Source organism: Macaca nemestrina, chromosome 14 (assembly GCF_043159975.1).
Source record: "Macaca nemestrina isolate mMacNem1 chromosome 14, mMacNem.hap1, whole genome shotgun sequence".
In the NCBI taxonomy this organism is placed as follows: domain Eukaryota; kingdom Metazoa; phylum Chordata; class Mammalia; order Primates; family Cercopithecidae; genus Macaca; species Macaca nemestrina.
Window position 1 is genome coordinate 69,519,840 of NC_092138.1, and position 26,105 is coordinate 69,545,944.

The window sequence follows — 26,105 nt, forward strand, 5'->3', positions numbered from 1 at the left end:
GGGCCTGGTGTGATGCCTCATCCAAGACTGTGCTCCTTCATTCATCCAGCGTTTATTGGCGTCTCCTACTACCTGAGCTGTTTTAGGCAGGGAACAAAGCAAAGATAAGCTCTCCTGGAGCTCACATTCTGATGAAGGGGGCAGGCAAGGTATAGACAAGGAGGAAAGCCCTGGAATCCAGTACATTAAAAACTTTTATTAGGGCTATCTCTGATGCATTTAGTTGTATGTATCACTTATGGCCCCAGGCAAGTCCATTCCTGGGCATTCAAGTCGGTCCATGTGTCAGGCGTGCAGGGTGGGTCACAGCAGCTAGGAACTCAGTGCAGCTTGGGACTTTGGGACATTCGCTCCACCTCTCTGAGCCTCAGTCTCCTTGTGCATCATATAAGGAAATCACTGATTCCAGCCTCCCTGGGCTGTGGAGAGGATTCCCTCGGCGGCTGTGAAAGAGTGCTTTCTCTGAGGGTCAGTCCCAACAGGACAGACTTAAGGGCTGGAGGGAGCCGCATCCTGTTTGCCCCAACGAACGCGGGCGCGGGGCTTTCCTCGCAGGTTACATAAGGCAGTCACGGTTGGAGGCAACAGAGGGGAGCGCACGTCGCTCGAGGGGGAAAGGGGCGTGGGGAGGCGGCCAGGGAGGCCAGTATCCCCGGGGCGTGAGTGCGCCGCCGCTGCCCGAGGTGGGGCGCAGCGCGCGGGGGAGCGCAGGGCGCGGCGGAGTCGGGTTTCAGAGCGCGGGTGACTCAGGGCGCGGGCCGGGAGCCGGGATTCTGCCCGCCGCCGCCGCCGCCGCTGCCGAGCGCCGCCTTTGTTCCCTGCAGGAAGGGCGAGCGCGGCGGCCAGCGCTCAGCGCCCCTTCGTCCTCCGCTGAGCTCCAGCGCTGTACTCGACTCGCCGCGCGCCTTCCGGGGCTCCGCAGACCCGCGAGATGGCACCAAGGTAAGACCCGCTTCTCTGCTTCCTCGGGTCCCGGGCCCCTCCAATCCTCTTGCCCGCCTCACCTTTTCTCCCTCGGACACTTCTTGCAGGAGGAACAACGGGCAGTGCTGGTGTCTGCTGATGCTACTCTTGGTCTCCACGCCCCTCCCTGCAGTCACCCAGACCCGCGCTGCGACAGGTAAGCAACCCGGCCTGAGGGTGGCACCGGCTGCCCCCGCACCCTTGGGGGAAGCTGGTTTTGGCGGCGGACGCGGCTGCGATGCGCGCCTCATTCCTGGACATAAAAGGGAGTCCTCGCCACTCTGTGCGCACTGGCGGTCCCGCGGGCGCCTACCTCCTGGCAGTGCAGGGATTATAGCTGTGAATGGGATCGCTGGGCAACTTGGGCGGGTGGAGCGCTGTCTGAGCACCCGAGATGTCTGAGCTGGGCGCGGAGCCTCCAATCTTAGGCAGAGAGGGAGTTTGGAAACAGCGCCAGCGCCAACAGCCTCAGCGCACCCAGCGCCAGCGCTTAGGTTGTGCGCGCTGGTTGGCTTCTGGAAAGGGCAGGTCTGGTGCCTCTCCGCACACAGGTGCGAAGCATGAACACTAGCAGGGACATCTGGGGCTTTTGCTGCGCAAGAAGTAACGGAACTGAATTGCTCGGACGCTTAACCCAGCTCTGAGTTACTTAAGCGGTCACGCTATCATGGGCAGTGGCTCCACCGTTGATGGAAAGAGCTGTGGCCTGGGAGCCAGTGATCTGATCCCTTCCGTTCTCCGGACCTCAGTTTCTCCAGCAGAACTCAGGCGGTTGGCTGAATAGTAAGATCTAAGTTAAAGCAGACCTAAGTTAAAATGGGCCTCAGTTAAGGTCAGACTGTCTGGGTTTGAACTGTGGCTGGCTGGGTGATCTTGGGCAATGGATTTCATCGCTCTGTGCCTCAGTTTCCCCATCTGAAAAAGGCGACTAATTAGACCATTTTACCTTCCTAGAAATGCTGTGAAGATTAGATAAACTAGAAATAATGTGCTTTCCATGATTCCGGTACATACTAGGCACAAAATAAGTGGTAGAAATTACTGCTTGATTCTTGCGGTAACTATGTGTTGGAAAGCAATGCAGGTATTTTTATTTTTATTTTAGATTCAGGAGGTGGTCATGTGTGGTTTTTTACAAAGGTATGTTGCATGGTGCTGAGATTTGGGCTTCTATTAATCCCATCACAATGCAGGTATTTCTATAACACTGAGGTTGAGACAAGCTTAGAAAGTGGCCAGTCCGAATCCAGGACTTGAATCCAGGTCTGCAGGCTCTTGCCCTTGCTCAGCTCTTTCTCTGTGCAGTTTTGCAGAAGAACCATGATTTCTGTAGCATCTGACCCCTTCCCCTTTGAATTTGGAGGATTAGTACACAGCCTCAATTTAATAAGGGAGAGAAAGTCTAGGAAACAACCTGTAGTCTGCCCAAAGAAACGGGATTGAGAAGGTGGCCTTGGTTAACTCTTTGTTTGCCTGAAGAAGCCCAAGACAGCCCATTGTCTCCTGGGCAACAACGCCCAAATCCGATGATAGCTTTTCCTGCCAGAGCGTCCAGCCTGGCATTTATTGCAGATCAAAGGGCAGCTGGGGTATAGTTTTAGCTTCTCAGCCCCATGGCTCATGTCAGAAAGTTGCAATTTTGCATATGATATAGGGCCATGCCAACTCAGTGGCAGAGGCCAGCTTTGGGTTCCATGGTCTTTTGTGAACTTTGCTGCAACTTCCAGTTTCCCAAAAGGAAGAGGGATCTGGGGATAGGAACTTTGGTGTTTTTTTCTCCTCCTGTGTGTGTCTCTAGGATCCCTCAGTGTCAGGGCTGTTGTTTCTCACAAAGGAAGTCCTATTCCCATTTATAACATAAAAAGAGAGGCCAGCAAACCTTCAGGAGCTGAGAAAGGGTCTAGGGAGAGCCATTTGCAGCTGATGGGTTTTCAGTGCCCCTTTGGGGATATGAAACTATTCCTAAAAATGTGAACTGTCCTCCTGCAAACTGAATTTTTAAGGCAACTTAATATTGCTGATACTTATAAAACACTTCCTGTGTCCAGGTGGAGGTGTGAACATGTTCATATTTCATTCATGCAGTCCTTATAACAACTCCAGGAGGTGGGGACTGAGAACAGTTATTATCTCTGTTTTTCAAATGAAGAAGCAGAGGTCCAAAGTCACAAGACTTCTAAGTGGCTGGGGTGGGATTTGAACCAGACAGTCTGACTACAGAGTCCTTGCTCTTAACCATCCTAGTGTGCAGTTAGAGGAGCTTCACGGATGAAGAAGGCTTTAGGGGCTTCATGGTCTCCAATGAGCCCTACAATCTGAATGTCACAATGGTAACATGAGTCCATTGCATCTGCATGGCATTGTGCAGTCTTCAAAGCACCATGTCACCTTCACCAAGTTCCTGGAATCACCACACAGCAGTGCTGAGAAGTAAATGAGGCCGTATCTTACAGAGAGGATGTGACTTCCTCAAGGCCACATGACTGTAACTGGGTAGATCCATAATAGCCCTCCCACATCTGTGAACTTCAGGGCTGGTGCTGTTCCTTCCATAGGGCCACTGCTCAACTGGGTATAAAAAACAATTGCCAAGACTTGATAGTACTACGAACCAGCAGTGTTCTAAGTGCTCTGCCGTGAATGAACTCACTCAATCATCACAACAACCCCATGTCTTGTCCCCTTTTACAGATGAGGAAACTAAAGCACAGTCATTTGCCCAAGGGCATATAGCCTTCAGTAATATAAGCACAATTTGAGCCCAGAGGGTCTGACTCGAGAATCTGTACTCTTAACCACTATGCTGTATGCTTAAGTAGCGTGGCTTCTGAAAGCATGTTTGTAAGTGGGCTGTTATGAGCAGAAATGCATGTTCCCAACGATTTGGCAGTTTCTTAAAATGTTAAATAAATGCTTACCCTACAATCCAGCACTTCCCACTCCTAAGTATCTACTTAAGGGAAAGGAAAGCATATGTCCACCCAAAAACTCATATGTATATTCATAGCAGCATTATCGATAATGGCCAAAACTGGAAATAAACTGATCCTTTAGCTGGTGAATAGAAAAACAAAATGAGGTGTATCCATTTAATGGAATACTACTCAGCAATAAAAAGGAATGAAGTATTGATCAATGCTACAACAACATGGATACAACTTAATACCATTAAGCTAAGTGAAAGAAGCCAGACATTAAAAAGCAATACATTGTAAGAGTCCCTATATATGAGATTTCTGTAAAGGTAAAACTACAGAGACAGAAAACAGAAGCAGAGAATGACTGCAAACGGGGATGAGGAAACTTTTGAGGGAATGTTCTAAAACCGGATTGTGCTGGTAGTTGTGCAACTCTATAAATTTACTAAAATCATCTAACTATACATTTAAAATGGGTGTATTTTATGGAATGTAAGCTATGCCTCAATAAAGCTGCTTATTAAATAAAAGAATGCATTTTCCCAGAGCATCTAGGCACCAAATCTGGTGGGGCTTCACAGTGGGGTTCATAGCCAGCCTGGTACAGAGCTGGCACACAGCTCACAACTTAAAAGCTGCTGGCCTCTTAGGGCATTGATTCTCTCAGAAAATGGGTCCCGAGTTCCTCCTGCACCTCCAAGCCTCTGGATCGACTCTCCCTCCCATCCCTGAATGCCATTGTGGGCCCAGGACAGGGCTCCTTGGCTAGGGGTAGAACACAGGCATATGGTTTTTTGCAGATCATTGATCTGTTAAAAAGTGGGTCTTTGTAAACTTCCTGATAGCCCTCACGCCCTAAAACAGCACAAGTTCAGGTATTGGAAAACCTGGGTTCCAATCACTGACTTCCTCCATGAAGTTAGATGAGTTGCTTTTCCCACTCTGAACCTCATTTTTCCCATCTATGAAGTAGAGAGGCAAGATTCACTCATCTCTGTAGTCCGCATTTAAAATGTTGGGAAACAAAACAAAATAATATTTTTCTAGTTTGAGGTTTGATTATTTCACATAGTTCAGTTCAACAAACCCATTCTGTGCTGGTCCTCATGCTGGCTGGGTACAGAAAGGATTTGGGTACACAGCTGCCCCAAGGGGGTCATAGTTCACAGGAAGAAAGAAAGGGCCACAGACAACTGTAATGCCATTTTTCCTGAGCTCTTCTCATCTACTATTCAGAATGTCCCATGTGCAGCCAACCCCATCCTCCTACACCATCCTGTTTAAAGAGACACTTGTCAGGGGGTGTCACCCACATGGCCTCTTGTGCCTCCAGTGGTCAGGGTTGAGCTAGAGGACAGCACCAATCCTTCCTTTTCCTGGTAAAATTTCAGTGTCATTGGAATACCCAATATTTTAGAAGATAAGGGGGCTATTGTCTAGGTAGAGATGGTGGTGTCACAAGTAATTTGCTCTTGCTAATAAAGTGTTGATGGTTGCAAATTATTTCCTTGTCTTTAAAATGTTTTATTGTGAAATACAACATCCATTCAGAAAAGTGCATGCTAAAGTTACAGTATAGTACAATGATTTATCACAGAGCAAATATTTATGTAATCCAGATGAAGATATAGGATAATCCACAGAAGCTCTCCTGAACCCCTTTGCTGTGGTTTTATTTTCCATTCTTCCTGTCTGAGGTAACCATTACCTTGACATTAATAGTCATCACTTTCTTGCTTTTTAAAAATAGTTTTACTATCTAAGTGTGTATCCCGAAATTCTGAAGTTCTGTTTTACTCGATTTTGAACGTTTTACAGGCAGAATCTATTCCTTGGTGTCTGATTCTTTCAATAAATAATAAGTTTTGAGGTTTATTCATGCTGCTGTATGTGGCTGTAGTTCATTGCCATTGCTGTGTAATATTCCATTGCATTAGCATAGCATATATTACTTATCCATTCTTCTCCAACATTTGGATTGTTTCCATTTGGGGCTAACGTAATAGTGTTGCTCTGAACATTCTTGTACATTTCTTTCGGTGCACATGTGCATGAATTTCTGTTGGTTCTATACTTAGAGGTGGAGTGCTGAATCAGAGTGTGCATATCCCCCAACTGAGTAGACAATGCCAGCATGTCTTCTAAATGGTTGTCCAGATCTACACAGCTACCAAGAAATGAGGACCTTCATTTCTTCACACCCTCACCAGCACTTGGTCTTGTCACTGAACTTAACTTCAACATTTCTAACGGGTGCATATTTGAATCTTACAGTAGCCTTAATTTCCATTTTCCTGATTATTAATTAAGTGAATGACCTTTTCATATGTTTATTGACCATTTAGATATCCAGACTTACTTTTTATTGAGGTGAAATTTACATTATATAACATTAACCATTTTAAAGTGTACAACTCAGTGTCATTTACTACCTTCACAATACTGTGCAATCAACGTCTCCATGAAGTTCCAAAACATTTTCATCACCCCAAAAGAAATCTCTATGCGCATTAATCAATCGCTCCCCATTCCCCTCTTTTCCCAGCTTCTGGCAGTCACTAAACTACTTTCTGCCTCTATGGACTTGCCTATTCTGGATATTTCATGAAAATGGAATCACACAGTATATGATCTATTGCATCTGACTCCTTCCACTTAGTATAAAGTTTTCATGGTTCACTCATGTTGTGTCATGTGTCAGTACTTCATGCCTTTTTATGACTAATATTCCATTGTATATATATATATATATATATATACCACATTTTGTTTTTCTGTTCATTTGTTGATGGACATTTGGGCTATTTCTACCTTTTGGTTTTTGTGAATAGTGCTGCTCTGAACATTTGCATACAAGTATCCAGACGTTTGACAGCCTGTTTCTACTTCTTTATATCTAGGAGCAGAATTTCTGGTCACGTGATAATTCTGTGTTTCAAGTATGAAGAACCCCCAAACTATTTTCCACAGTGGCTGCACCATGTTTACATCCCCACCAGCAATGTATGAGGGCTTTAATTTTGCACATCATCGCCAATGATTGTTTTCAGTTTTTAAAATTATAGCCATTTTAGTGGATATAAAATGGCATCTCCTTGTGGTTTTTATTTGCAATCTTTCTTTCTTTCTTTCTTTCTTTCTTTCTCTTTCCTTCTTTCGTTCTTTCGTTCGTTCTTTCTTTTTCTTCTTTTTCCTTCCTTCCTTCCTTCCTTCTTCCTTCCTTCCTTCCTTCCTTCCTTCCTTCCTTCCTTCCTTCCTTCCTTCCTTCCTTCCTTCCTTCCTTCCTTCCTTCCTCTCTCTCTCTCTCTTTCTTTCTTTCTTTTCTTTTTTTTTTGATGGAGTCTCACTCTGTCATCCAGGCTGGAGTTGGTGGTGCATCTTGGCTGACTGCAACCTCCACCTCCCAGGTTCAAGCAATTCTCCTGTCTCAGCCTCCCAAGTAGCTGAGACTACAGGTGTGCCCGGCTTATTTTTGTATTTTTAGTAGAGACGGGAGTTTCACCATATTGGCCAGGCTGGTCTCAAACTCCTGACCTCATGATCCGCCTGCCTCGGCCTCCCAAAGTGCTGGGATTACAGGCGTGAGCCACTGTGCCTGGCCTATTTGCAATTTTCTAATGACAAATTACCTTGAGCATCTTTTCAAGTGCTTCTTGGCCACTATCTTCTCTGGAGAAATCCTGATATTAATGGGAAGCATATGAATTAGAGCAGCGCAGAACTTCCCTTTAATCACACCACTCTTGCTCCCTGGCAGTCTGACATGCTTTTCTGAGTGAGAGAGATGTGGGTAGGAGTCACACCTGAAGTTTTGCCTCATTGGCCTCCAGTCTCCATCTCCCAAAAGACAATTGTCCAGAGCTGGCCACTTTGTCCAGAACGGGACTTTAGCCATTTGTCATTATTATAAATAGTGCTGCTGGGACATCTTCAGACAAATGGCCTTTTTCTTTTGGATTATTTCCTTTGGCAATATTTCCCCTCAATGAACTCACCCATCAAAGAACAGAACTGGTTGGATAGTTCTTACTATGTATTTAGATGGATTTTTCTTATTTAATCATGATGCTTCCTAGTTCAATTGCCCTCGCTGGGTTCTCATTGTACCTGGGTTGGAGTCATGCTCCTGGCCCCAGAGGACCCTGCCTTCCTCCACTAACACTAAGTCCCTATGGAGTTCAGCTCACATCAAATCACTGGCAGGCTTCTGAATGAGACATGCAACGTCCCACGTCTGTGCTTTTGCATAGGCTAGTGCCGTTTTAATTTTACTATTTTTTTTTTGAGACAGGGTCTTCTCTGTTGCCTAGGCTGTAGTGCAGTGGTACAATCTTAGCTCATCGCAGCCTCAAAGTCCTGGGCTCAAGGGATCCTCCTTCCTCAGCCTCCTGAGTAGCTGGATTACATACCCTCTTACCCAGCTAATTTAAAAATTTTTGTAGACATAGAGTTTTGCTGTGTTGCCCAGGCTGATCTAAAACTCCTGGCTTCAAGCAATTCACCCTTCTTGACCTCCCAAAGTGCTGGGATTACAGGGGTGAGCCACTCCACCTGGCTACCAGTACCATTTTAAAAGTGCCTTTCCCCCACAGTACCTGGCGATCCCCAAATCATCCTTTTAAGATTCTGCTCTGGGAAGCTGTCTCTCCTCTCCCAGGCATCATGAGCATCTCTTGGTCTCAGGGCTCCTCAGACTGTACCGTGACCACACATTAGTTGCCTGCCTCCCCTGCTACATGGGAAGTTCTATGAGGCAGGGATGGGCCTGTCCAACTCTGAATCCTGGAACAGGGATCCCCGGCACAGGGACTGGCATGAAGTGGGTACTCAGCATACTTTTTCAATGAATCAAAGAAGGAATGAAGGAGTTAGTCTAGCCTGTGGTCTAATGCATCAACTTACTATGTCCTCTGTGGTGCGTAAGTCATCCCAATTCTTCCATGGCTTTGTCAGCTGTAGGGTGACCTTGACTGAGTACTCAGGGAACATTATAGGGCTGTCATTTTCTTCAATAGTGTAATAACTAGTTAGGCTGGAATTCACACTAATGTTACTTTGCTCTTTATCTTTCTTATTACATTAATTGGATAAAATTTATTTTCCAGCTTCTCTCTACTCATCTTATTCCTGACTTCTCAGTTTGTCAAAAGTTGTGCATTTATCTTTTTTCTTCTAGCTAAATATGTAAGTTGATTTTCCAGTTTTCTTTTAATATCTACAGCTTGATCACTTAAAAGGAACCATAGATTAGGATATAGTCTCTCTTTTTTTAGATAGGGTCTCACCATGTTGCCCAGGCTGGTCTTGAACTCCTGGGCTCAAGCAATTCTCCCAACTCAGCCTCCCAAAGTGTTGGGATTACCGGCATGATCCACCACACCTGGCCAGATTACTGCATAATCTAAAGCCAGTTCTTTTCCAAAGTGGTCCCCAGGTTTCCCCAAAGTACTAATTAAAGTGTGAGCTATTGTACCATCATTGTACTGCCCATCATTGTTGTGTGATATCTTATTACACAATATTTTTTCTTTTAATGATATACTTTTTTTTCTGGTATCTCTGTACCACTGGTCACTTTCTTGTGTTAATGTGTGTATGTCATTTTAAATCCATACAATTTTGATGATTGTTACTTTGTGGTATGTTTTACAGTCTGGTAAGATAAGTTACCCGTGCCTGCCTCCTTCATTGAGCCATCAATTCTTTAATATAGGTTGGCTTATTCCATAATTTCTGCATAATATAATCAGATACTGGGAGTATAGCAGTGGTAGTGGGTAGGTGAGTGTTGTAAAAAGGAGGCAATCTTACAATAAGACTCAGTTTAAGGCATTAATGTCTGGTGTGGAGAATGGATAAGCAAATAAGACCTCAAAGTCAGAGCATCTGATTGTGAGTTATGACCTATTGCTGTCAACACAGAGCCCAGGGGAGCTGAGGTGGTATCAGAGGCGTTGGAAGGAGCCAGGTTTGCTGACTGATTACTTTCTTCTGCTCTATCCAAACTACAGAGAGGAAAAGTCTAGGGTTAGAGCAGATCCTGGGAGAAGGTCCAGCCCTCCTCCCGGTCAACATCTAATGGGAGAGACAGGTGGCCCGGGTCACGAAATGAGTGCAGCCCACTCTTTATCCCCATTATAACCAAACTCAACCCAACCTAACCCTATCCAACCCAACTCAACCTAATCCAATTCAACCCATCTAATCCAATACAACTAAATCAAACTCAACCCAATCCAACCCAACCCAACCTAATCCAATCCAACCCAATCCAACCCAACCCAACCAAATCCAATCCAATCCAGTTCATATTTGTTGCATGCCATGGATGATTTCAAGGACTGAACAGGACAAAAAACTGCTCTGAGGGCTCTGGTATCTCTCTCAAGTGACCAGGACCCTTGACCTTAGATGCCAGGAACCCTTTCTGGGTTTGGAGAGCTCGGCTGGAGTCTGGCTTACAGGCAACAGCCTGGCCTTAGGCCTCTCTAGGATTTACTCCTCCCATCACTGAGGGACTCAAATGGGGTCCAACTTAAAACCCCCCTCCCATCTAGGCAGTCTTTTGTGACTAGCTTCCTCCCAAAGGGAATTTCTGTTGAAGTCTTCAAAACGGTCTGTCTGTTCTGTATTATGGCTACTCTTACAGATGTCTGTCTTCCTCCTATTATTTCTGGCTTCCTGCTGTCCCAGGCACTCTCTGGAGTGGGTGGCAGGATGGCTGAAGAGCCGCGTTAGACTCAGTGCCCATCCTGGAGGGACTCATAGTCCAGTAATAGAGACAGTGTACAGAAGCTGGCTTGCGTGTTAAGGAGCTTGTCCTGAGTTTCCTAACACAGTGCAAGCAAGCATCTGCACTACCAAAGTAGGGATGTCCATTTCCACCAGGAGATGGGAGAGGCAGAGGGATGTGAGAAGTGTTTGTAAGAGGTTCATTTCTTCAATAACATTAAAAAAATTGGTAATAAAAATAATACATAGTTATTATCAAAACTAGGGCCAAAAAGAGGGGTTTAAAAAGATCACATATTATTTGTGACTCAAAGATAAACCCTGCTAGCATTTGATGAACTATGTTTCAAGTTTATTTTACACCCCTAAGTATGCACATAGATCATAATATGAACAGAACATTCCGTACATTGCATTTAGTTGATGGCTTTTTTCCCCCTTAACAATCATCTAGACACCTTCTCTGGAACATTAAATATTCTTCTCTAATATTTTTTTGTGTTTGTAATAGTATTTCATTGTTTGGTTGTCCTGTAAACTTTTAGGCTGTTTCTCATTGCTCACTATTATGAACACTATTGTGACGATCATAGTCTCATAGCTTCGTATTTGACTACTTCTGCAATTATTTCCTAGCACAACACAATTTCCTAAAACAAATAGTTGGGTCTAGTGCATGCCCATTTTTAAGGCTTTTGTTGCATTGTTCAGAAAGGCAATAATAATTTATACTTCCTGCAACATCATATGAGAACGCCAAGTCCCCCCTGCCTTGTCTACTACTGCTGTTTCTAACCCAAAAGGAGCAAATGGCAACAGGTAAAGGAACAGTGCCAGCATCCTTCTCCAAATGGTGGCCTTACTCGAAAGAGCTTAGGGCCCCTCCCACACTCCCTCTCCACCCTTCTCCTTCATTCATCCATTTTGCACGTGTCTATGGAAGAGCTAGAAGAGGGTTTTTCAGGAAATTAGAATGTGAGAGCTCATGTCATAAGGACCTTGGTGGTCATCAGCCCTCTAGTACCTTGGAATCATTTTGAGGATTCCAAGGGGACCTGGTGCCCAGTCCTCCAGCTCTTCAGGGATTCTTCATACATCTGAGGTGAGATCCAGACACCAGCAGGTTTGAAAATCTCCTGGTTGGAGTCTAAGGTGCAGCCAGGGCTGAGAACAACCAATGCAGTCCAACTGCTTCCTTTCAAAGGTGGTGATGCTGAGTCTAGAGAGGGACTTCTTGTCTTCCATATCTGTAAATTAGGGCAATTCCTACTCTAAGGATTAGTGAGCATCAGGCCTGTCACTGGTGATCAGTTCCATGCCTCCTTACTTCACTGCTCCCACATCACTGTGGGTTCCTTGAGGGCAGGAAGCCGTTTTTATTTATCCATGTTTCCCCAGCATCTGACATGGCACTAAATGGACACAATGAGCATTTGAATAAGTTAATGAATGAATCATTCAAAGCCTGGGACTGTGGAGATCTTAGTGAAAACCCAGCATTATGAACCCTTGACCAGCAAAGTCTATGTGTGCCTCCAGCCACACTGAAAGACCACCCTGCAGCCATCCACTGCAGGATGATGGTGCTGGAGCAGGGTGAGAGTAGGCATTGCCTATAGTATATGTGTCAAGAATAGAATGTTTCATGAAAGAAAAGTTAAACTGTGCTTTTTTCGGCATAGGAAAGTTACAACCATTTTATCCCACAGAAAATGAGTAGAGATCCTAACTGATGACAAGCTGAACCCAAGTTCTTGCAAGTTCAACAGCATTACACACAGAACTTCTGAAATAGGCCCAGCCAGCTGTTTCTCCCCTCCAACTACCATCTTAGTGGCTGGCTAGTTCTAACTTGATTGTCTAGCTCAGAGAGGGAAAGTGAGTAGCTCATGGTCACAGTTCAAGTTGGCAGGAGAGCCAGGTCTAGAACCAGGTATCCTGACTCCCAGGCCAGTGCTCTGGTGCTTCACATGAACCTAAGAAAATACCAAGAGTATGGCTGGGGCACAGTGGCTCATGCCTGTAATCCCAGGACTTTGGGGGGCCAAGGCAGCTGGATTACCCTGAGGTCAGGAGTTTGAGACCAGCCCGGCCAACGTGACAAAATCCCGCCTCTACTAAAAGTACAAAAATTAGCCGGGTGTGGTGGTACACGCCTGTGGTCCCAGCTACTTGGGAGGCTGAGGCAGGAGAATCTCGTGAGCCCAGGAGGCAGAGGTGGCAGTGAGCCAAAATCACACCACTACATTTCAGCCTGGGTGAGAGAACAAGGCTCCATCTCAAAAATAAAAACAAACAAAGAAACAAAAAACAACAACAACCAAAAAACAGTATGATCTGTGCTAATAATTATATAGTGCTTTTCATGTGCCAGGTGCTGTTTTAAGTTTTAATATATAGGATATATATATTTGTTATATATACACACACATATATCCACATACATATATATGTGTGTGTTTCATATAATATAAATTTTATATATACATTTATATATACACATATGTATGTGTATCTGTGTGTGTATTTAATATATGAAATTCTCACCACAGCCTTGCGAAATGAAGAAATTTAATTACAACTTGACATCAGCACACAGGTCTGTCTCCCAGCCTCCATCCTCTCCACCCTAGAACCCATCCTCCACGCTGCAGCCATAGTAATCTTCCAGCTTCTTGCTACTCAATCTTCTTGCTTCTAGCTTCTTGCTACTTGTGGTCCACGGACCAGCAGCATCAGCATGACCTGGGAACTTGGCAGAAATGCAGAATCTCTGGCTTCACCCCCGGAACTCATAAATCAGAATCATACCATCTAGGGGACAGAGGATCACATTTTAACAAGATTCCCAGTGATTCACGTGCACTTTTAATATTTGAGCAATACTCTAAACCAGCTCTCATTGTGTTGCTCCCTATTTAGAACGCTGTGTCATCTTCCCACGATTACCGCCTGTGGTAGGCAGAGTCATGGCCTTCTGAAGGACCCACACCCTAGCCCCCAGGACGTGTGACTCTATCAGGTTCTACGGCAAAGGGGAGTTAGGCTGCAGATGGAATTAAGGTTGATAATCAGCTGACCTGAAATGAGGGAGATTGTCCCAGATTACCTGGTTGGGCCCAATGTAATCACAAGGGTCCTCAAAAGTGGAAAAGGGAGGCAGAGGAAATCAGAGTGGTGTGATGTGAGAGGACTTGAGCATCCTTCTTTGCTGGCTTTGAAAACAGAGGAAGGGGCCACAAGCCAAGGAATGCAGACAGCCTCTGGAAGCTGCAAAAAGCAAGGAAACTGATTTTCCCTTAAAGCTTCCAGAAAGAAGCATGGTCTGCTGATACCTTAATTTTTTATCTCAGTAAGACCTGTGTTGGACTTCTCATCTCCAGAACTGTAAGATAAAAAAAACTTGTGTTGATGTAAGCCACTAAGTTTGTTTGTTATAGCAGCATTGGAAAATAAATACGGCCTTCTACCCCTTAGTGTGGCATTTGAGGCCCTCTGAAGTTCCACCAAGTGCTGTCTTGGCCTCATCTCCCAGAATACCCCTTCCCACACCCTGATCTCAAACCAACAGAGCCTCCAGAGTAGCTAGAATATGGGAAGGGACACTCTGGTTATTTCTCTCTCTCTCTCTCTCTCTCTCTCTTTCTCTCTCTGTGTGTGTGTGTGTGTGTGTGTGTGTGTGTGTGTGTGTGTGTGAGACAGGTTCTCACTCTGTTGCCCAGGCTGGGGTGCAGTGGCGCAATCACAGCTCACTGCAGCTTTGACCTCCCTGGGCTTAAGTGGTCCTCCAGCTCAGCCTCTCGAGTAGCGGGGACTGCAGGTGTGCACCACCATACCTGGATAATTTTTCAACCTTCCCTTTTTTTTTTTTTTTAAGAGATGGGGTCTCACTATGTTGCCCAGGCTGGTCTCAAACTCCTGGCTCAAGTGATCCACCTGCCTTGACCTCCCAAAGTGCTGGGATTACAGGCACCATCACACCTGGCTGGGGTTATTCTCTGTACCACCAGCACCTAGCCCTGTGCCTGGCCCGTGGCCAATACTCAGGCAATGCCCTTTGAAGGAATAACCCAGTGGAACCCTATTATGTTCAGGTCACCACCAGCCACGGAGGAGCCCATGACATGCCTGAGGCAACTATGGCAACGGCGCAGGACACAGTGGAGACTCCCAGAGCCTCAGGATTAACAATCCTTTGCTCTTCTTCTGCTGTGGGCAAATCACTGTACCTCTCTGGGCCTCCTTTTCCCCATCTGAGAAATGAAGGGGTTGGAAAGGCAATTCTAAAAGCATCGTTAGCATGAACATTCTAGGATATCTGAGTTCAGTTTGGCCGCATTTTGTGGCAGTTGGGGACAGTGATTCGGCTCAGCTCTGCTCAGCCCTGTTCATCCCACTGCTGAGCACATCCTTCACTGTCATCCCATTCACAAAGTGGGATACAAAACTGCACAGCAACTGAATGTATTTGGTACAAAACAGAGACTACAGCTGCGCATTCCCCCGTCTAGTTAAAATGCCAAATTACTCACTCTCCCACAGAAAGAAAAAAGAGCGGGGGGGAAGAAACCATTTCTCACTGCAGAGTTTTTCCATGTGACATATTTTCTAATTTTATTTCAGGTCTAACTGTCTACAGTAGATGGTTCCATATCCCCTCCCCTTTTAGGATATGAGCTTTCATTAAGGAATGAAATGGCTTTATTTGTTTAATATTTGCAAGTGTGGGTTGATATCAAATTGCAACTGAATGTCTTCATTTTCTCTGCTGGGGGAAGTTCTCTAAGATGCCCCGCACTGGTTTAGTGGCTTGGATTCCTTGGTTCTAGGCCGGGTCACAGGAGCTTGGCCAAGTCCCTTACATTCTCTGGACTCAGATACTCAATCCACAAAGTGAGGAAAAGGCTGGCTCATCACGGAGATAGGGTGGCTGGATTGGAAGCCGTGGCTGATGCGCCCCGTTTCTAAGAGTGGTTCCATTTGAGACTGTGTTGGAATAGTATGCATCTCAGTTTATGTCTGTGCGCAGCTCCTGTCATCTCTGCACTGTTGCTTTAGTTCATGGAATGGCTGAGAAATTTTTCATACCTGGAAAGAGTACTGTAGCTTTGTTTTAAAGAAATTAATTCTGGCCGGGCACAGTGGCTCACACCTGTAATCCCAGCACTTCGGGAAGCTGAGGTGGGAGGATCTCTCGAAGCCAGGAGTTTGAGACCAGCCTAGGCAACATAGTGAGTCTCTGTCTCTACAAAATAATAATAATAATAACATTAATAAAAATAAAACGATCTGGGTGTGGTGGCATGCACCTGCAGTCCCAGCTATTCAGGAGGCTGAGGCAGGAGGATAAATCAGTTGAGCCCAGGAGTCCAAGGCCGCAGTGAGCTGGGATTGTGCCAGCGCACTTCAGCCTGGGCAACAGAGCGAGACCTTGCCAAAAAAAAAAAATTAATTCTGCCCCTGCAATGTCTGGTTGCATGCAACCTCTCCTTCTATCTTCTTGCCCTACCTGGCTTCAGGCCTGTGTTACTTCTTTCTGATGGGTTGCTACAGCAGCTCCCTGGCCAGCAGGATCTCCCATCTCTCTGTCCTCTAGCACAGCTTCTCACTGTGAGTCAGAGTAATTTGTCTAAAACACAGGTCCCATCACTGTCACATCCCCTCTCAAAACCCTTCCATGCTTTCCGTGACGCACAATACATTCCATACTCCTTGGGTTGCAGTTCAAGGCCTCTTCTCCTCTCACGTCCTTCCCCATGCCGTGGCTCTACCACCCTGAACTGCTTGCTGGTCTCTGAATTGACCATCCATGTTCCCTTCTCCAAGCCTTTGCTTGGGCTGTTCCTCAGCCTACCCTATGGAAATCCTCCTTTGCATTTTCACCTTGATAGACTTGCTGCTCAAACTGTGGTCCCTGGACCAGCCACATGGGCATCATCCGGGAGCTCATTAGAAACAGAGTCCCACGGCCGGGCACGGTGGCTCACACTTGTAATCCCAGCACTTTGGGAGGCCAAGGCAGGGTGATTGCTTGAGGCCAGGAGTTTGAGATCAGCCTGGGCACCATAGTGAGACCCCATCTCTATAAAAAATGAAAAAATTAGCCTGATGTGGTGACATGTGCCTGTAGTCTCAGCTACTTGGAAGCCTGAGGTGGGAGGATCGCTTGAGCCCAGGAGGTTGAGGCTGCAGTGAGCTGAGGTCACACCTCTGAACCCCAGCCTGGGTGACAAAGGGATACTCTGTCTCAAAAAGAAAAAAGAAAAAAAAGAAAAGAAATTCAGGATCCCAAATCCTGCCTCAGACCCACAGCACCAGATCTAGACCCACAGCACCAGATCTAGACCCACAACATCAGATCTGTACTTTAACCAGACCCCCAGGTGATGTGTGTGGCGCTCAAGTGTAAGCTGCAGTGCTGTGTAGTTTGGTGGGCAAATGCTGGAGCTGGGCAGTCAGACAGCTGGCCTGGTTCCAGGCTCTGCATGTATCAGTTGGTGACCTTGGACAATGTACTAATCCTTTTGAAACCTCAGTTTCCTCATCTGTAGAGCAAGGAAACTATAAATGAAATAATGTCCCAAGCTCTTAGCATAGTGCCTGGCACATGGAAAAGCCAGTGACCAGCAACAAGGTTCCATTGCAGTGCTAGCTGATGTTGTGCCTAAGCTGTCCTGCATCCTCTCTCAGCATTGCTTGTGTCGGGTTTATTCCATCAGGGGTGAGAACTTATTTGCAAGTCCATCTCGCTGAGGATGGGGAGGGCCAGGAGCATGTCATTCATGTTTGGAGTTTAGAATCATTGACCATCCAGTGGAGGGAGATAAACAATCGTAATCCGATGTGGGGAAAGTGAAACATAGCTAAACAAGGACTTTGCAAAGTGGGTGGGATCGAATTCATTCCAGAGTTTCTGCCCTTGGTAGAAATGGTCATTCTGCCTGTTGTAACGTGGGAGCTTTCTCATTCATCCATTTGTTCACCCCACTTTTAGGTAATATGTATTGACTGTCTTCTGAGTACAAGCAATGTATGATATCCTGGGCAGAAAATGAAAAGCAAGATAGGCTTGCTGCTTGCCCTCTAGGATCCTATAGTCTAGTGGGGGACATTGATGCTAAATAAAGGATTGTACAAAAAGACTCTTTAGGTTTATAAATGGTAGAAAATGTTAGAAAGCACAATGAGAGCTATGAAAGCACATGCCGGGACACTCTCTTCTGTACCAGGGTGTCAGGAGAGTCTCCCCAAGGAATGAGATTTAAGATGGGATCTGAGGGGTGAACAGATTTAGCCAGGAAAGGAGGTAGGGCTGATGGGCAGCAAGATGCGTGGAATGTTCCAGATACAGAGGAACACAATGAAGAGAGGATGGAAGAGACAGCCTGAGTGTGACTCGAACACGTAACACGTTGAGGGAGGAAGGCAGGGTGAAGTCTCTGGGATGAAAGCAGGACCTTCGCCCAGGAGCTGCTTTTCCTAGCCTGGCCCTGGGGGAGCATCTTGGCTTCCTACCGTCCCTCAGTCCTGCAGAACTACCGCCCAGGGCCACCCGGGGTAAGGGCCTTTGTCTAGGTAGAGTGCAGTCAAGTCCTGGATTCTACTACCTGCCTTGCTCCTGCCTCTGCTTATCAGACAGTGAATTGCTTCAGGGTGGGGGCAAAGGGTCTCTACCTTTATATAGCATAAGAGAACAGAATCTAAGAGACTTGCAGTAAAATGCCAGGAAAGCAGAGTCAGAAGAGAGCCCTGAGCCAGCACAAAGAGCCCCTGGTCCACTTTGGCCTCTCAGGGCCTCCCAGGCCATGGCAGCTGTCTGGCAAAGAGGTGGTGGAGGTAAGTGAGAAAGGTTTCTAACAATTGCGGTCTGTGGTTAGACTCCAGTCAGTCCTGGCTTTGCAAAGCTTCCTCCCATCTATACGACGAAGAGGTCAGACCAGCGCTAAAGTCATCCAGGTCTGACACGATGTCTTTTTATTTTTCATCTCTCTCTGGATCTCTGTATTGAGAACGTGCATCTGTGAACATAGGAATAATTCTCTTGCCAGGGAACAGAAATGCAGTTTGGGGAGGAATAACTCGGGTGGGAGGTTTTTAGGTGCTTTCACTCAGGGGACCAATTCCTTCAGACATGGCTGTAGTCGTGAGACATGGGGGATGCGTTACGCCCCTCCTGTCCAAGCCATTCCTTTGGAGACCTGCTTTTCAAACGGGTGTGCTCACAGTCCTTGGCTGTGTGACAGTGGCATGCGAAGAGCCACATTGTTTATTTCCTGGAGCATTTTACTCCGTGGTTGGTAATTTGTGGTGAGGAGACAGTAACAACTGGGGAATAATTTGGAACATTTTTATATTATTAAAACAAACAAACACACATGTTTGGAGTGGAATTCAAAACTTAAGTGCTTTTAAAGATAAAGCAGGAGAATTAAATTTTCAAGGTCCTGGGGGGCTCTTTGGCTAGACTCAGGCCCTCAGGTATATCTGATGGCAGAGTGCTTTAGCAGAGATGATGTTATATTTAGACTTGAGGTCCCCAACTTGTGGGGGATATTTAGAATTATTGCAAAGGATACTTGGACATTTTCTGTCTACAGACACCTAACACCCGTGTGTGGAGGGGGCCATTAATGCTTTGATATTGACAAGATGGAGATGGTCACTGCCCTCCAAAGCTTTGGATTAGAACTGTCAACTCTAAGAGGGAATGAACTTGTCCATCACTGCTGGATCTCTGGCACTTAGAATAGTGCCTGCTATACAGAGAGTGCTCAATAAATGCTTCTGGAATGAATAGAAATGTGTGTGTTGATGGCCATGAGAAGCTTTCGTTTCTCCATCCACATTTACCTTTCCAGGAATAGTGTGTGGGGCTGCTTTAGCATGGAGATCTTGGGTGGAATGTGAAGAATGCTGTCATGCATATGCATGTGGGAGGCTGGCCAGCCCTGCTCCAGTTCAAGATTTCTAAGAATCATTCTTTAGAGGCAGCCTTCCACCCAGCGTGGTCCATGCTGCATAGCGTAGGCTCCTTGTGGGAGAAGGCACAGTTCACCATTTATGCACCTTGGGTAGCTAGGACCCTCTGGGCCTCACTTCTCACAAGGCCTGCAAGTCCCCTCAAACAACTTACTCCCATCAGAACCCACTGGGAACCTGAGGCTTCAGAAAATGCTGGACTTTGGGGATCAGCTGTTTCAGCTCCCCCAAATTGCAGATGGGAAGATGGAGGTTCAAAGAGAACAAGGAACTTTCTGGGAGTCACACACATTTTAGCTATGTGACTCCCAACAGGTTCCTTGTTCTAGAACCAGGTCTGGAACTAGGTCTTCTGATATCCAGGTGGGTGCCATCGCTCCGTTTTGAAATTCCCCAATGCTGCTTGATCATATCTGTACCATCCTCAAGGATGTGCCTGACAGTAGTGTGTGGTCAGAGCTGAGCTTTGGAAACATCACATGAACGTTAAATCCTAGTTCAGCACTTTTTTTTACTAATTGACTTGGGCACGTTGCTCAGAAACAGCACGGGTTTCCTCATCTGGATAGTGGTGGTGGGTGGTGGGCATAGGAGTCTTACCTCCTGGGGCTACATGAGCTACTCAGCAGGTGATGCCCAGGAGTGCTCAGGGCCAGGGATGGGGAACCCAGTGCTGGGTCATCCATCCCATGAAGTTCAGGTCATGCCTGTCCCGTTCACCCCAAATCTCCAGCACTTGCAGTGCCAGGCATGTGACGGTGTGTGCTTGATAGCCATTTGTGAATGAACACATGAATGAACAAAAGGGACAGAATATGCTTAGCTCCTGACATTTACCCTGTACCACCACCCTGAGAGCTAGGTATTGCCACTTCTATTTCCAGAAAAGGAAGCTAAGGCTCAGAGAAGTTAAAGAACATGCCCAAGATCACTTGGCTAGTATGTGACTGAGCAGGGACTTTCATACAAGTTTCTCCGGCATCGAATTCCATGTGCTTTGTCCTGCACCATTCTGGGGGAGGCTGGTCCTCCTGGGGTTCCCCTGAGGTCACCTCCCCTCCCAACCCCCCCATTTCTGGTCTCTAGTTAGGAGGTGTCCACTGGATTTTCATCTTGGAAGGTCTGATTCCCTCTTCCATTATTCTGGCGGTCCACAGGCTGTTCCTCCAGCAAACATTTGGAGACTGTCAAGCTGTACTTTCATCTAAATTAAACAAGAGTCAGCCTGTTTCAAAATATGACTTCAGGGTCACCATCTGTTCTGGCTGTTCCCTTAAACTCAAATCCCATTTCGGAGCCAAATGGGGCTCCAGCATCCCACAGAGAGTGTGTCTCTTTGCACAACGGAGCAGGAAAGTCTGTAGAAAGACGCAGTGTGTTTGATAACAACCCTCGGACAAATTTCTCCGGTTGTTTCTTTTCCCCACTCAGCAGCATCGACATCATTGCATGTGGACCACAGGTCCCCACCACAGATTCAAATGCATTCCTTTCTATACTGGGGACCTAGTGTGTACCGGGCTCTGGATGAGGCCCTTTCCCATGCCATCTTCAGGGCCATGGGAGAGAGTGGCCTGGATCTTACAGTGAGGGGAACACAACATGCCGAAGCTGCTCGGGCAGTCACACCATCAGTCTGGGCATCAGTTTTCTCATGTTGGGGACATTGGACTGGGTATTTTCTGAGGTCCTTCCCAGCTCTAAAGGTTACCCTGATTCTTCATTGGCGCCTTGGCCAATGTAGGCGAGATTTCACGGTGTCCACTGAAGCTATGAGTGCGTTCTGACTGCGCTGCTTGTCTGCCCTGACTGAATTCACACAAGCTCATCTGTTGGGACGCCCTGGGCCGTTCCCAGGGCAGCTTGATTTTGCCCAGGGCATAACATGCCAAGTGCTGAGAGGCTGCAGGAGTATGTCTCCTGCTGTTGCCAAACTATCGCCTTCGCGCCACATTCCAAATCGCCCAATTCCACCCTCCTCTTGGCAAGAAAAAGAAAGGGCACCCAATTGCCTAGGGCAGCAGCTTGGGGTGAAATGAGGATTTCTCCTAAAATGGTCAGCTGGAACCTTCCTCAGGAATCTGCCAAGGCACCCGGTTGCCTGTTGCATAAATTTTAGTCTCCTTGGCTGGACATTCGAGGCTCTCTGACTCCAGTCTCCTAAAGGGAAAAGTAATTGAGAGTAGCAAGAGCTGGGAAGTCCCAACACTGCAGTTAAGGCCTGCAGTCTTAAGCTCCTTCAGCTTCAGTCCTATCATCTGAAAATGGCATAGCCACAGTCTCCACCTCATCAGACTGTCCGGAGGTTAGGTGAGCTAATGCATCTAAGTGCTGAGCTCAGGGTTGGCCTGTTGTGAGATTAACATTTCTAAGTCTGAATCTCTCTGGATCCACAATGCTCTCCTTTTTGCTCCAGTGCTGGAGGATATCTCGGGGTCCCATTTCTCCCATCCTTGGAATCACTCACTTGGCCCTTGTTTTCCTAATTGTGTGGGTTTGCTCATGCTCTGCTCACTCCACAGTGTTCACCTGTGCGAAGCCTCCCAGGCCTATCTCCATTGGCCCCTCCTTCAGGTCCCCTTCCCAGTGTCCCCCGGTGGGCAGGGACAGCTCCCTCTTTAAGCCCCTGCAGGACTTTCCTGTCCTTTGCTCATGGCTCCAAGCTCAGGTCACCTGTATCAGGGACCTGTGTTGGTGTCTGGTCCTTTTTTTCCAGGGGACCCAATTCCTTGTCCTCTTGATCCCCCAGAGCCCAGACCAGGACCAAGTCCAGACAGGGTTGGAAGGTGGATGCTGGTTGTGGACAAGGCCAGACTGGGCCCAGGAGAGAGTGAATGATAGTAAAGTCCCCTCCTGACTCTCCTTCTGGGAGGGGAGAGAGCGGACCATTCTCCCCTAGGGAGATGTAAATTATGGGGGCCTTGAGGCCTGTGGATAACAACTCTTAAGAGATCACTGACCACATAGTAACAATCATGTCAAAGAAATCAAGAAACACCCCAGGCCTTGTGTTTCAGAGAGAGACTTAGAAAGCTCAGAATTAAAATACTCTTTCAAGCTCCTCCTGTCATTCAAGGCTCCTCCCAACCCAATGCTACACCCCCATGGAGGAGGCGGGGAGCCTTCTCCACGCTGGAGGACCAGGGATCTTACCATTCTGCTCCTGGGATCTCCAGGACTGGCCTGTCCCATCCTACCTTGCCCCATGGCCCCACCTCATGCTCTGTCACCCAGATAGGCCACGAGCAGCCTCCCTGAGGCCTCTAGGCAAACCTCAAGGACGCTAACAGCATATAACAGAGAAGGGGAAGCACTGTTGTTCACATTCTCCACCCAGACCGTGTTGTATGGGGGAGGAAGATGGAGGCAACTGGAATTGAGTCTGAAGTCTGAGAAGCCAGGGTGTTTAAAAGAGTCACTCTCATCTCAGTGGGGGAGAGCTGAGGACAGCCATTTTGCAGAAGGCTGCTCGTTCAAAGCCTCCTGCTTAGGGAGAGGAGACTGCAACCCCCAGTAAAGCTACAATCAAGACTCTGTGTGGTTATTAATATTATATTACACCTCAACAGTGGGGATCAGGTGAGAGCTAAGCTATTAAGTGCATATTAAGCTAAACAGTGCTAGTGGGATTACTGTGACAACTATTGGCATTCATTAGAATTCTTTATGATTGATGATAAATGTGATGTGTTGAGACGGGCATAAAATCATGCTTGTCCAGAGTCCATTAAGCTCATTCATTCGCACACATGTGTATTATTTGTTCATTCATTCATTCATCAAATGCTCAATTTATGCCTACTCTAGGCAAGGTCTCACGTTAGGGAGGTGAGGGTGACGCTGGGAGATATGGAGATGAAACAGAACATGCTGCCTGCCTCCTGAAGGGCTCACGGGCTGCTGAGGGACACAGGCAAGGGAACAGATAACAGAGTAGTGAGAAATTGGGAGCTTTCTGTGAAACTGGTCCTGGGGTGGAGCGGCGGTTCCTAGGGAGATAGTATGACTCACTTGTAGACATCCAGAGAGATTCCCCTGGAGAATGGGGGACCACCAGGCCCAGCTTAACAGTGTAGCTAGAGTGGCCTTCCCTGGATGTTTTCAGACCCCTGAGGGCCACATGGGGCCAGGGGAAGTGGGGCTGAAGCCAGGAAGTGGCCACCGCAGGCCCCTCCTGGAAGGCGTGTGCCGCCCTGCTGTGTCCGGACTTTCCCTGGGGAGCCGCGGCTCTGTCAGAACCACATTTTCCCTGCCTGCAGAACCCTCTCCTGACAGGCCCTGCCCCAGGGGGCTAGAGTGCCCAAGCCTCTCTGCATCCATTGACCTCCAGGGTCTGACTTGGACAGGCTTCCTGCTGGCCAGCCTTCTTCCCCCACAGCTGGGGCCACTTGGCTGCATCACCCCAGGCCCTAGGACATTCCTGTTTTCCATCAGTGGGATCTAGTGATTCAGGGTACTTAGCATCCCATCAGCCTGGCTGGGAGGTGGCTTGAATGCTGTGCTGTGATCACAGAAAAGCGCCATCTCTACCGTCTAGTACTGGGGCCCTGCCTGGGTCAGTCCATGGTGGAAGAAGCTACAGTCCTGCCCCTGAACCCTGTGCCTGGGTCTCTGGCCCCTGCACCAGACATCTGTGCTGCTGGCTGCCTGCTTTTGTCTCCAGGTCCATGACTGCCCATGACTGGCCTCCATTCAGGTAGTAGGATGCCATGTTTGCCTCAACAGCACAGCAGGTCTCAAACTAGAGTGTGCATCAGAGACACCTGGGGGCTGGTTAAAACACAGGGTGCTGGGCCTCAGGCCAGAGTTTCTGATTTTGTAGGTCTGGAGTAGGTCCTGAGAATCTGCACCTCTAATAAGTCTCCAGATACTGCTGCTACTGCTGCTGCTGCTGCTGCTGGTCCAGAAACCACACTTTGACAACCACTGGTGTCATGGATAAGCAGATGGGCTATGGAGTTTGAACCCAGGTTGTCTGGGTCCAAAACCTGGCCCAGCCACTTACTAGCCGTGTGACCTAATCCCTCTGCACCTCGACCTCCTCATCTATAAAACAGAGGTAATAAGAACGCCCTCCTCATTGTTACTGTGAGTATTGGATGACCCAGTCCGGGTGACTCACTTGCAATCGTGCTTGGACACAGCACGCCGTAAATAAGCATTCAGTGAATGTGTGAGTTTCCTAGGGCTGCAGTAACAAACGACCACAAACTGCGTGGCTTAAAACAGCAGTAACTTAGTCTTGTCCAGTTCTGGAGGCCAGAAGTGTGGAGGTGTGTGGGCTGGGTGGAACTCCTCCCAGGGCTCTAGCAGGGAATCTATTCCTTGCCACTTTCAGCTTCTGGTGGTTGCCAGCAATCCTTGGCTTGTGTCTGCATCATTTTAATCTTTGCCTCTGTGGCCACATTGCCTCTTCCTCTTCTGTCTGTCAAGCCCCCTCCATGTGTGTCTTATAAGAACACCCATCATTGGATCTAGTGCCCACCCTGATAATACAGGATGATCTCTTTGTCTCAAGATCCTTAACTTAATTACGTCTCAAAGACTCTAAATGTAATGAACATGTTTAGGAATGAGGACATGGACGTATCTTTTTTGGCAGTCACCACTGAGCCCACTTTGGGGAACACAGGCTATTATCATTATTAAGTTGTTTCTTGCAACTCCTGCAGTTGGGCCTGGCCTATAGCTTCCTGCCCGGGGGGCGGGGGGCAGGGGCGGGGAGGAGAAGTAAACTGATTCACAGGTTCCAGCTTCTGGTCAGCTCCACTTTATTCAAGACAACCCATTTTCAGGCTGGGGCAGAGAATTCTGCCTATTAAGCTATACTGGCTATGTTATAGCATTTCAGCATGTTCGGACTTCACTGATCTGAGAAAAAACGCCACTCCCAGCCCCCTAGACTCCTGTCTGGAGCCCTTTGTCCCTGTTAATTGTTCCTTATACCCTGGCAAGTTGTACTTGGCAAAGCATTTTCTCATTCAAAACCCTACTGGATCCTCACTGCAGTCTCATGAGAGAGATTGTATCACCCTATTTTGCAGATGAGAAAACTGAGGCCTAGGGGGAAAATTGCACAAAACTGCCTTTCATGGCAATTCTAACACAGTAATTCATGGGAGAGAAAAGAAGACTAATGTCACTGATAATACTAACTACCCCCACCGCTATGCTTCATTCATCGTGTGCCTTTGCTTGGCCCTCTGCTCAGTGTTTTATGTCTATTATCTCAGGTCATTCTCAAATCTCTCTCCTGAAGTAGGTGGCATTCCTCTGCTGCAGATCTAGAAACTGTGGCTCAGAAAGGTGAAGCATCTTATCCAAAGTTGCCCATCTTTTAAATGCAGACTCGAGGTTGAGTCTTTCTCCCTAATATCAGGTTGCTCAGAGATCCATTTCTCAACTCTGAAAAAATGTCAGGGCAGGCAAGATGAGAATAGCGGCTGCCCATAGCAGGACTAGAGCCTCCTGCCCTCCCAGAACTGGTCAGAAGACAAAGCCCGTGAGAGACCC

General features: G+C 47.2%; 1 protein-coding gene across 2 annotated transcripts in view; it reads left to right on the forward strand.

The window, feature by feature from the left end:
• Positions 1-416: 416 nt before the first annotated feature.
• LOC105477208 (collagen type XV alpha 1 chain) overlaps positions 417-26,105 on the forward strand; it is a 128,179-nt gene continuing 102,490 nt past the window's right edge. Inside the window, exons 1-3 of one of the 2 annotated variants that reach the window (XM_071078073.1) lie at positions 417-468; positions 825-942; positions 1,032-1,120. In XM_071078073.1, the coding sequence (XP_070934174.1) occupies positions 932-942; positions 1,032-1,120 (100 nt within the window). In that variant the 5' untranslated portion in view covers positions 417-468; positions 825-931. Of the gene's footprint in view, positions 469-773; positions 943-1,031; positions 1,121-26,105 lie in introns of those variants that run through there. The other variant, XM_011733615.3, reaches the window with a different exon arrangement.